The 11618-nt window shown below is 46.7% G+C and overlaps 3 protein-coding genes across 3 annotated transcripts in view; 1 reads left to right on the forward strand and 2 right to left on the reverse strand.

The window, feature by feature from the left end:
* LOC115571559 (uncharacterized) overlaps positions 1–1955 on the forward strand; it is a 7432-nt gene extending 5477 nt beyond the window's left edge. The window contains exons 9-11 of the mRNA XM_030401006.1: positions 10–62; positions 547–719; positions 1076–1955. Coding sequence (XP_030256866.1) covers positions 10–62; positions 547–719; positions 1076–1230 — 381 coding nt within the window. The 3' untranslated portion in view covers positions 1231–1955. The remainder of the gene's footprint in view (positions 1–9; positions 63–546; positions 720–1075) is intronic.
* Positions 1956–2772: 817 nt separating this feature from the next.
* lect2.1 (leukocyte cell derived chemotaxin 2, tandem duplicate 1) lies at positions 2773–4788 on the reverse strand. The gene is made up of 4 exons (XM_030401429.1): positions 4645–4788; positions 4408–4519; positions 3454–3605; positions 2773–3119 (listed from the first exon to the last, which is right to left on the reverse strand). Exons 1-4 carry the CDS (start codon positions 4670–4672, stop codon positions 2953–2955), a joined length of 459 nt encoding a protein of 152 aa, XP_030257289.1. The 5' UTR covers positions 4673–4788; the 3' UTR covers positions 2773–2952.
* A 1673-nt stretch (positions 4789–6461) lies between these two features.
* On the reverse strand, positions 6462–11501 carry bbs1 (Bardet-Biedl syndrome 1). The gene is made up of 7 exons (XM_030401407.1): positions 11256–11501; positions 10139–10565; positions 9791–9973; positions 9464–9595; positions 8895–9001; positions 8621–8741; positions 6462–8384 (listed from the first exon to the last, which is right to left on the reverse strand). The coding sequence occupies exons 2-7, from the start codon at positions 10514–10516 to the stop codon at positions 7554–7556; spliced, it is 1752 nt and encodes a 583-aa protein (XP_030257267.1). The 5' UTR covers positions 10517–10565; positions 11256–11501; the 3' UTR covers positions 6462–7553.
* Positions 11502–11618: the final 117 nt, after the last annotated feature.

The following is an 11618-nucleotide window of genomic DNA, read 5'->3' on the forward strand; positions in this document are numbered from 1 at the left end:
TACACACAGGTAACAAAGGACATACACAGAGGACACACACAGGTAACAGAGGACATACACAGGTAACACAGGACACACACAGAGGACACACACAGGTAACAGAGGACATACTGAGGACACACACAGGTAACAAAGGACATACACAGAGGACACACACAGGTAACAGAGGACACACACAGGTAACAGAGGACACATACTGAGGACACACACAGGTAACAGAGGACGCACACAGGTAACACAGGACACACACAGAGGACACACACAGGTAACAGAGGACACACACAGGTAACAGAGGACACATACTGAGGACACACACAGGTAACAGAGGACATACACAGGTAACACAGGACACACACAGAGGACACACACAGGTAACAGAGGACACACACAGGTAACACAGGACACACACAGGTAACACAGGATACACACAGGTAACAGAGGACACACACTGAGGACACACACAGGTAACAGAGGACACACACAGGTAACAGAGGACACACACAGGTAACAGAAGATTACAGTCATCAGCGTCTCTCTGTGTTTCAGGTCTTACCTGGACCTCCAGGTGCTGGCGGTGGTCCTGGGCTTCATGGCCGGGAACTGGACCCTGACGCCGTACATCACCTGTCAGGTGGTCGGCACAGAGAAACTGGCAGAGGCTCACGGGATGCTCATGTTCTTCGGAGGCGTCGGCCTCATGCTGGGTCCTCCTGTCGTAGGTCAGAGGTCGTTCACCTCACCAGCACAGATACTGTTGATATTCTATTACTGTGAGGAAATGATGGTATTTATCTGGTACACCTGCCGGCACCACCTGTCCTGAGGGATCGATCAATGTTCAGCTCTGATGTGATGTCACTTCCTGCTCTGTATGAAACAAACCGTCCATCACTGAGACAAACAGACTCCATGTTTCCACTCAAAGACAGAAACAAGTTCATGTAGAACATTTGCTGAATTTAGAAGACGGAGACAATGATTCACAATATGTGGAAAAGTAAAATCACTGAGTTTGTTCAGGCAGTCTGGTGATGTTGTGGATGATATATACTCGCTGTGTTTTTGTCTTCTTCAGGTTGTTTCTATGACTTCACTCAGTCGTACGACATCGCCTTCTACCTCAGCGGCGGCTGCCTGATGGTCGGCTGCCTCACTCTCTTCATCGCCGCCATCCTGCCGCCAAGAGTTCTTGTTACCACGGCAACAGATGCAGCCTCACGTGCCTCCTGACAGACCTGAACAAGTCTGCATCCTGATGTTCATGTTTACAAGGAGGGTTGAATTTCTGAGCAAACGAGTCAAATCAGACGTTTGTTGTTTTTACTTGATTGTGAAGAGATAAAGAGTCGCAGGGCAGCGAGTCGATCACAGAGAGATCCGTCCTCTCACTGGACTCTTTCTGATCTGTGCTTGTTGCCTGGAAGACAAAACTCAGGGAGACAGAAGCTTCATTCAGTTCAGGTGTTTTCTGAACTCAAGTCTTTTTAAAACACATGTTCAGGTGGGTTGAAGCTTCGTGTCAGATATCAGAGATAAAAGTCTTCATGTGAGTGAATTCTCAGGGTTTTTAAATTTGTGAACTTTAATTAGTTCCCAGCGTCAGTGTGAGCTGACGGACGATCAGACGAACTCAGAGCAGGAAGTATTCACACGTTGTTTTCACAGTCAGATGTTTCATTCTAAATGGACTTTATGTGTCCAGTCGGACCTGAAGTGATGAAACCTGGAGCTGATTATCAAGACGAGCAGTTTGTCTTTCATTGGATCATTTTTTGTGTCTTTGTAGTTTGAATTCATTCGACTGAGGAATGTTTTTGTAAGTAGTTTGTCTCTTTGCTGTTTCTGTTGTTACTGTCTTGAAGAAAAGGTCCATCATGCTGATGACTGAGTGTAAAACTGAGAGTTCATATGAAGGAAATAAAATAAAGACTGTTTGGATCTGGTGATCACTTCCATCAGCTGACGGTTCTGTAGAGACTGAGTGAACAGAAACATGTTTCTGATGCTGTTTGTCAGTGAACTGAAGTCACATTAACACAGAGTGATGTTTGTTCCTGACAGACGGTCAAAGTCCTCACAGTCTATGATACTCGTGTAGAAGTAGAAGTACTGATTCAGCTTGTTTACTCCAGTAAAGTAATAGATTACAGGCTCTGACATGTACTCAGAGTATCAGAGTAAAAAGTCTCCCTCTGAAGGACATTTGTGGTCAAAGCTAACTGAAGCTCACGTCATATTAATAGAATTCAAAGACTATTAAAGTTAAAGGTAGAATCAGTAGGATTTGTCCCAGCTGTTCCTGAACGCACCACAAAGACAGTTGATTGTTGAGTCTCATTCCCAGGACGTCAAATCAGACACATGTTGGGTTGGTAAAGCGTCCCGAGCAGCAACAAAGAGAGAAAATCAGAAACTCTCTGCAGATACGAGACACTAACACGCCTTTTCTCCACATTCCAGTCTCCCTCTCTGTCTGTTTACGCCTTCTTACGGCTTTTATGTCTTTGTCTCGTCTCGCTGCGTCTGCCGTGCGTGATGTGCTCTGATTGGTCCACATCAGTCTGCTGATGCTGGGAAATAACAAGAATCCAGAATTCACCTCAGATGCATCAAACTAAAGTAACGAGGCTGTTCTGAAGCTGTGAGGAGGAGAAAGTTCACATGTAGAGAGGAGAAGTCACACAGATACTCAGAGTACACAGACAGGAAACATGTAGTGAAGGAGAGTAACTGAGTATTTGTACTTTCTGATGATTAAAGAATCACAACAGATCAGCTTTTTACATTTTATTATCTACAGAGGAGCATTTGGCTTTAAAACATCTTCGATGTGAACACACAGATGTTACAGAACTCCTCCTGGGTCCATCAGAACTCCTCCTGGATCCATCAGAACTCCTCCTGGGTCCATCAGAACTCCTCCTGGGTCCATCAGAACTCCTCCTGGGTCCATCAGAAGTACGGTGTTGGGTCGCTCTTGTCGCACATCTGGACGTGGACGTGTGAGGTGATTCCGGGGTAAACACTCTGCATGGGCAGCATGGTGCCGATCCGCTGGCCCTTCCTCACAGATCCAGAGGTTTTATCGGGCCGAACGTAGAACAACTTAAAGCACAGACCTGCAGGAACAGATTACCTCAGTAGAAGTACAAATACCACAAATACTCCAGTACTGCACTCAAAATTTCATGCGCAGTAGTGAAGTACTGTCAGGCTAATAATTATGTTTATTCTGGATTTAATATTAATATCTGAATCATTTTGCAGATTATTGTCTCCATGAATCCAGCAATTGTGTGGTGGCAGCAGAGGAAACAGCTCAGCTGTCAGGGAGTTACATTTATAACACAACCTCACAGTTTATCAACTTTGGTGAATCATTAAAGTAACTAAAGCTGTCAGGTAACTAGTGGAGTAAGACTCTCCTCTGTGACACGTCGTGGAGTCTCTGACCTTCTCCTCTCAGGTTGATGCCCTGGTTGATCGCCGCCTTCGCCGGGTCGGTGTACACGATGACGTTTCCGTGCAGCGTGACGTCAAACGGAGCGTAGACGGTGGAGCCGTCTGTGCACATGATGTCCAGACCTTTGTGGACCCGGTCCCCCCTGCAACACATCCAGATGTTAACAGCTGCTTCAGTCAATAATCATTTAAAATGAGCAGCAGTCACCTGGAAGGTAACTCGTAACTGAAGCGATCAGATAAATGTAGTGGAGTGAAGAGAACAGCATTCGTCTCTAAAATGTAAATATTCAAATAAAGTAGCTCAGAATTGTTCTCATGTAAATGTACATACAGTTCCTTCACAGCTGATTAGTACTCGTGTTCATACTCGAGTCAAAGTGAGTCAAAGAAATGAAACGTATGAAGCATCACACAGTTCTCTGACAGCTGCAGCATTTACATTAGGTAGTAATTCTGATGCAGAATGTAATCTGTAAAGTAACTAGTAACTAAACATCAAATACATCGTCAAACAAGTGTAAAGTAGCTGAAAATGGAAATACTCAGTACAAAGTACAAGTACCTCAAAAGTGTACAAGTACTTGAGTACATGTACTCATTGGAGCCTACATTTCCCACAATGCACTCCAACAGCTGTTGGGACTGTAAGGAGACTTCATTAAAGTGACGTCATCCTGAGTGAGTCCAGGTGTCTGAGTGTAAACACGACACCAGGGGGCGCCGTCACTCTCACTGGTACTGTGTTGTGTACTTGTGTTGTGCACCTGTGTTACAGTGTTGTGTTACAGTGTTGTGTACCTGTGTTGTGTTACAGTGTTGTGTACCTGTGTTGTGTTACAGTGTTGTGTACCTGTGTTGTGTACCTGTGTTGTGTTACAGTGTTGTGTACCTGTGTTGTGTACCTGTTTTGTGTACTTGTGTTGTGTTACAGTGTTGTGTTACCGTCTGGCCCCGTAGTGTCCCTGTCCCCGGGAGTCCGACTGCCGTCTGCTGTTGTCAGAGTTCCCACTGCAGAGCGGACCGAACGTCACAGCATCACACACGCACAACACAGCTGGACACACACACACACACACACACACACACACACAGCATTTAAAAAGTCTCGTCTGTTTTCTGATGAACACTTCAGATAAATAATGAAAATGTATATGTTTTTTGTGTGATTCAGTTTCTCACCGAGCACGAGGACGACGACACGTCTCATCCTGAAGAGTGGCAGTTTGATCCAGGTGAAGAGGTTCTGGTGCGGCTCAGCCTTTATACCAGCTGATGTTTCAACACAGTGGAAAGTCCAGAGTGACTCAGACAGCAGCAGGTCAGCTGGAAGCTTTATTATTTCACAACCAGCTGGCTGAACTGACAGCAGCTGCAGATTCAGCTCATCAAGTTTAATAATGAAGCTCAGTCGGACTTTGTTCACATCTGTTGGTCTGTTTAACTGATCCAACCAGAAACAGCAGCACCAGACTCCCTTAACAAATGTGGTGATTTTAAGAGTTGTTGAGTTGGAGACACTTTATAAACTCTGTGAAACTCTGTCTCTGACTCATTCTGCATTATTTGGACCTTCTTGTTCATTCAGCAAATGTTCTACATGAACTTTTTCTGTCTTTGAGTAGAAACATGGAGTCTGTTTGTCTCAGTGATGGACGGGTATGTTTTTATACAGAGCAGGAAGTGACATCACATCACTGAGGTCACTGATCAGATCACTCAGGTGTGATCGGAGTCTTTGAGTTTGTAACGAGATGAAACTGACTGAAGATGTTTGTGTCAGCGATCGTCTGGAGATCAGAGAGGACGCTCAGGTGTTCACCACGTAGTGAGGCACACACACCCACACACACACACACACACACACACACACATTCTGAGTGCTTCAGGTGATGTAATGTCGACTTTGACCTCTGTGTTTTGCGCCTGCAGAGCTGGAGGCGCTGCTCAGGGAGAAACAGCAGTTGCGCGATCAACTGCAGGTCAGAGGTTCTCTAGATTCTTCTTCTGTGGTGTTTTGGTGTCTCAGTGTAGCTTTTGACTGGACTGTAGAAGACCGGGTCTTTAAACTCAGTCCAGAGTGATTTGTGTGTTCAGTTAGATTTTTCCTGCTAAGCTTTATATTGTTCATGATCTGTGGTTTAAATAAAGCTTGATTGGATCTGTTTAAGGTGCAAAGTCTGCAGCAGCAGCAGAGGAGACGAGGAGAGAGGAGCGAGGGGAGGAGACGAGGAGAGAGGGAATAAAATGTTATGAAACTGAATAAAATAATAAAATGTAGTGAAACTGTGTCTGTGACAGATTGTAACTCATTGTGTCCTTGTTGTAAATTCAGCATTAAATGTGATACATGAGGCCAACTATTAACTACAACATCAACAGACTCCATTAACAAATCAGCTAATTTAAGGAGTTTTTGAATAGAGTAAAGCTTTATAAACATAATGAAACTGTGTGTGTGACAGATTGTAAGTCATTGTGTCCTTGTTGTAAATTCAGCATTAAATCTTTCAGCTGAAGTTGTTTGTCTCCTTGTAAAAAGTGTCAGTTTGTGGCAGCATGTCTGTACCAGCCTGTCTGCTTCTGTGTCTAAAGTGCTAAAGTCTTACCTGCCAACATTGATCAGCTGTTTGAACACACTGTTTACACTGATGTCACCATTTACACTCCATTTATGAAAGAAGAAACATGTTATTGATCTAAACATGTCACATGTTACAAAGACACTAAACAGTAACAATATAGGCTACTTCTTTGTCCCCGTGGAGAAAGTCCCCAGACTCCCTTAACAAATGTGTCAGTTTAGTGAGTTGTTGAGTTGGAGACACTTTATAAACTCTGTGAAACTCTGTCTCTGACTCATTCTGCATTATTTGGACCTTCTTGTTCATTCAGCAAATGTTCTACATGAAGTTCAACATCAGATGTGGTGACTCAGATGTGTTAATGTCAGGTGTGAACGTTATTGTAAAAATCACTTTTTACTGAGAAATAACAGCTGTAAATAAAGTTCTGCCTTTATTTGTCACAAAAGATTAATCCTGTACAAACTTTGCTTCATAAAAGACTACATATAAAAAAACAGATGATATCTAAACATCTGAGTCCTGTTAATGTTTGAGTGTTTTGGATCCCAAACAGCCAGTTGATCAATCTGTAGTTAACTTCTTAATTTCTGCGTCTCTACTGTTTTAGACTCCCCAACAAACGAGCACATCACATGTTCAGACTTCAGTTTCTGAGGAATAAAAGATTCACTAGAATCTGATCTGATACGTCAGCAGCACCTTTAAATCTAAGACTTCAGAAAAGGAGTTCTGCGGAGCTCCAGTCAGGTTTTATAACAAGTATGATCTGTCCAGCAGGTGGCGCTGTTTCACACCTGAAGTCCAGCTGGAGTGTTTCCCTGCAGCAACTCTATCACCTCCCTATCAAATCCTGCACTGCATTTAGGATTCCACTCCTCACTTTCAAGATCATTCACAACCTGGCACCATCACACCTCACTGAGCTGATCCACATCCACACGCCCTCCTGCTCCCTCCGGTCCTCTTCTACCATCCAGCTCTTCCCCACCTGCCAACCCAACCACCATGAGGTCACGAGCCTCCAGCTGATCTGCCCGGCCTCTGGAACTCTCTCCCACCACACATTCACACTCCTGACGTGTCTCCACCTTTAAATCCTGCCTGACAACACACTTATTCTGAGTGGCTTCCTCTGAATCAGACTAATCGTACAGGCGCACTCTCACCTGTTCTGTTATTGAACTATATAATTTGCATCTTCCTATTTATTTATTCATCTTTCACACACTGCACTAAAATGTTTCCTGGTCTTATTTTATGTACTGTTGTTGTTGTAGTTATGTGCTTTGACAGGCGCCTTTAAATAAATATATTATTATTATTATTATCATTATATTTGACTAACTAACCAACAGGAAACAGGATGTCACACAGACGGACGCTGATTGGACAGAGTCAACAGGAAGTGGACGTGATGCCAGGTGAGCTTTGCTGTCCTCAGATCAGTCCTGTCCAGAATACAGCTTCAGTCCGTTTCAGATGAAGTTGAGGCGTCGTGTGATGTCAGTTGAGCGTCAGTCCCTCGCTGACGGGCATGTTGATGTGGGCAGTCAGCAGCGGCGAGCTCCTCCCCTCGTGCAGGACGAACACCTTGATGATGTCAGAGATGCCCTTGTCGCTGGTGCACTCAACAAAGGTCTCGACGGGGTAGATGAGTCCCGGCACCAGCAGGGGGATCCTCATGTAGGGGTTCCTCATCCGGTACAGGCTCTCGTCGTACAGGAAGCTGATGGCCAGGTTCATGACGGGTCGACACGCCGCCGTGTTCTGGACGTTCAGGGTCAGTTTGAAGGAGGGACCCAGACCCTGCACCACGGCGTTCATCTTCAGCGGCTCGGTGAGGCTGGAGGACATCGGCGTCAGGCTGGACTCCAGCGCCTTGACGTAGGCTTTGGCCGCCGCCAGGCGCAGGCGGCTCAGGTCCATCTGGAAGGCGCGGTGCATGGCCAGGCCGTTCTCTCGCTCCCTCAGAGTCTGGTCCACGTACAGCTTTGTCTTCTTGGGCACATTGAGCCGGACGCTCTGGGCCAGCGGCGGCCCGGGAGCGCTGTCCCTGTCATCGAACGCCGCCGTCCTCTTCAGGATCTTCACCATCAGGCCTCCTCCCTTAGTGGTCATGATGAGCGTCCCGTCCTCGCGGCCGTACCGGCCGAAGCAGATGCTGGTGACCACATCGGGCGTCTTGATCCTGCTCAGGAGGTTCTTGTCCCGGTACAGCTGGACTTCGCAGTTGGCCAGGCCCACCATAACCGCCTGGAATCCCCGAGTGGGGAGGTCCATGGAAGCCATGGTGGTGATGGGAGCGGCGAGGACTGCCTTCCACAGCTTCTTCCCCTGAAGACACAGAGACACAATGAGACACATGGACAGGTCACTGTAGAGACGGGTCGCTGGACTGAAGCTGACCCGCTCAGCTGCTGACTGTCGGACCTGCCTCTCTCTACATTCTTGTGTTAATTCATTCTTTTATTTTTGTGTCTTTCAGTATTTTGTGTCTCTCGAGTCACTAGTGAGGCGACACAGTTTAAAGATCTGTGTGTTGTGTGTTGTGTTGTGTGTGTGTGTGTTACCTTCTGTGTGAAGCCCTGCAGGCTCTCGTTGGTGCAGCCGACCACCACGTTCTTCCCGACTCTCACCAGACCGACGGGATGAGACGGCAGCTCGATGCAGTACTTGGGTTTGTCCGACTCCCTGAGGAGCAGCAACACACACCTGTCAGCTCCGAGTCCTCAAACAGTAACTCTCATTCATGTTTGAACTGTGCATCACATGTACGGGATCAGAAAAGGGTCAGAAAGCTGTCAGGAGCTGAGCGGGAACAGGTCTCCGTCAGGTGCGTCTCACCTGCGCAGGATGTAGATGTTGCCATTGCGACACGCCACCGTGATGCGAAACTCCACGTCAAACTGACCCGTCACATCCATCATGGTGGGAGCGGCGGGCAGCGACATCTACACACACACACACACACACACACACACACACATCTCATGGCACTCCCCGGTTGTCATGGAGATGGTTTTGTTTGTCATGTGATCTAATATTTCATCGTCTTTTTCAGCTACTGATCGTCTGTCATCAAATTTTGATTGGATTAAGAAACAATCTCTGAGCCTGAGAGTCATGAAGAGTGTCAGAAAGCTCCAGAAATCACTGATGTTTAACACTGAGCACAGATAATTGATCAGGACATTTTGTTAAAAGAAGGCAAACCATGAACAGAAGAATAACTCATGTTGTTGAAGAGGTGAGACGGTGATGTATCGGAGCGATGCTTATCAGATCTCTTTATGTGTTTCTCTTTTAGTCACCAGTCACCACATTACTGTTGTTTGGTCCGTTAACGTTGCTTCCTGGGACGTTGGACTAAAGACAGATTCCCATCATGCATCAGGGCCGCGTGATGTTTTTACCTTGGACAGGATGATGAACGCTTCGGGGTCGAGGACGTAGACGTCGCTGCTCTCTGTTCCGATCACCAGACAGCTGACACCGTCCTCGTCGGCCGTGCTCTTCTTCAGAGTCCCGATGCAGGTGATGACCGTCTGAAACACAGCGAGCACCGACCAATCAGAGTGAGCGAGGAGCTGATGTCATGATAACAGTGATGAAACACTGAAAGTCTGATTATTTAAACTTCTTTTTGAACTGACATTAGATTTTTGTCAGTCTTTATATCAAATGTTATGTTGTAACGTCACGTCATGACATCATGTTACTGATATTATAATGAGCTGTACCTGCCGCCTGATTGGCTGCTGCTTGTGCAGCTGGACAAACTCGTCCATGTCCTCGGTCTCCAGCGAGAGGAACCTGAGCGAGCGGACGGACAGCGGCACGTCGGCCTTCTTCCTGATGCTCTCCAGCATCTCCTTCATGGTCAGAGGGTCGATCTGACCCTCCCTCACCTGCTGCCACACGTCCTGACCAATCAGAGAGCAGCACACGTCACAGGTACTCAGCTTCAGTTACACCACTCTGCCTCAACACCGTATAAAGTAGCAGAACATGGAAATACTCAAGTAAAGTACAGGTCCCTTCACATGGTAGACTACTTAACTACAGTCCTCAGTTACATCCTGACTGACCTGCTCCAGCGTGTTGACCTCCAGGCTGGGCAGGGTGAACTTGAAGTATGGCCGCAGGTTCTTGTAGACGTAGATGCAGGGTCCGGACGCCACGGCGACGGCAGGGATGCGTGGCTCGTGCAGGTCCATGAAAAAGGCGACGAGGCCGGCGGGCAGGTCCAGCAGGGTGCTCTCGCTCATCAGCGCCGTGCCCCGGTACACCTTCAGCTTCATGCCCGACGAGCCGGAGCCCAGGTCCCCCACCACCAGCCGGCTCTCCCCGTCCCCGCTCAGGTCCGCCAAGTCCACGCAGGACGAGAAGGTGTACAGACCCGCCACCGGGTCGTAGTGAGCGTCCAGCCACTTCCCTCCGTCACCGCCAGACTCCACAGGCGACATGACGGCGTCTGACAGCAACACCTGGTCTGCTGCACAGGTGAGCTCCCACCTAACACACAGACATCAGAGTCAGGACAGCTGAGGAGTCCTCTTCATCCAGGAAGCATAGAGTCATACATCGATCCATCATCATCACCATCACCATCATCATCATCATCACCATCATCATCACCATCATCACCATCACCATCACCATCATCACCATCATCATCATCATCATCATCACCATCATCATCACCATCATCACCATCATCATCATCACCATCATCATCACCATCATCACCATCATCATCATCACCATCATCATCACCATCATCACCATCACCATCATCATCATCACCATCACCATCATCACCATCATCATCACCATCATCATCATCATCATCAGACCTCTTCCTCACAGCAATGAACAGCAGCTACCTATTGATTTCAGTTCATGTTAGAATATTAAGAAGATGTATTTCTGCATTAACGAGCGTCACTGGATAGATAATGCATGAGTTAATAACGCACAGCACTGATGAACCCGCTCCTGTCCGGTTACTGAGGCTGCAGCAGGGTTTATAGAGTTATATTGAGCTGTGACGTCTTTATTTATCAGAGAAATGTCGTGAAATAAAAGTATTATATGTTTTAAAATGTCAGTCTGTCTGTATTGAGTGTGTCACAGTGTAGCTCATTAATAACGCGATCGATGAAGATGATCAGCTGATCAGCAGCAGGAATGACGCTCTCTCACCGTTGTCAAGGAAACCGGGTTGTGCGTCTCCTCGCAGCGGCTCGTGACGTCTTCTGCCTTTTAACGCACTTTATGTCGAAGCAGTTTGACGTGTCTTCAATAAAAACCAGAAACTGTTTCACAGAGTCTAACTTGATCCGGATTAAGAGTTGAGGTCGCAGCTAGCTGCTGTACCTGAGGCTGTAATCCACTAATCCGCTTCAGATGCTCCGCCTTCACTCTGTCCCCGGCCGATGACGTCACTACCACCCGCCACCCGATGGTTGTTAACCTTTTTTTTTTTTAAGGAAAAAACGAATATAAAATGTATGAAAAAAACAATTCGAGTTTCTACAAAGTTTTCCGAGATGAAACACTGTACTG

Source organism: Sparus aurata, chromosome 20 (genome assembly GCF_900880675.1).
Source record: "Sparus aurata chromosome 20, fSpaAur1.1, whole genome shotgun sequence".
Classification (NCBI taxonomy): Eukaryota; Metazoa; Chordata; class Actinopteri; order Spariformes; family Sparidae; genus Sparus; species Sparus aurata.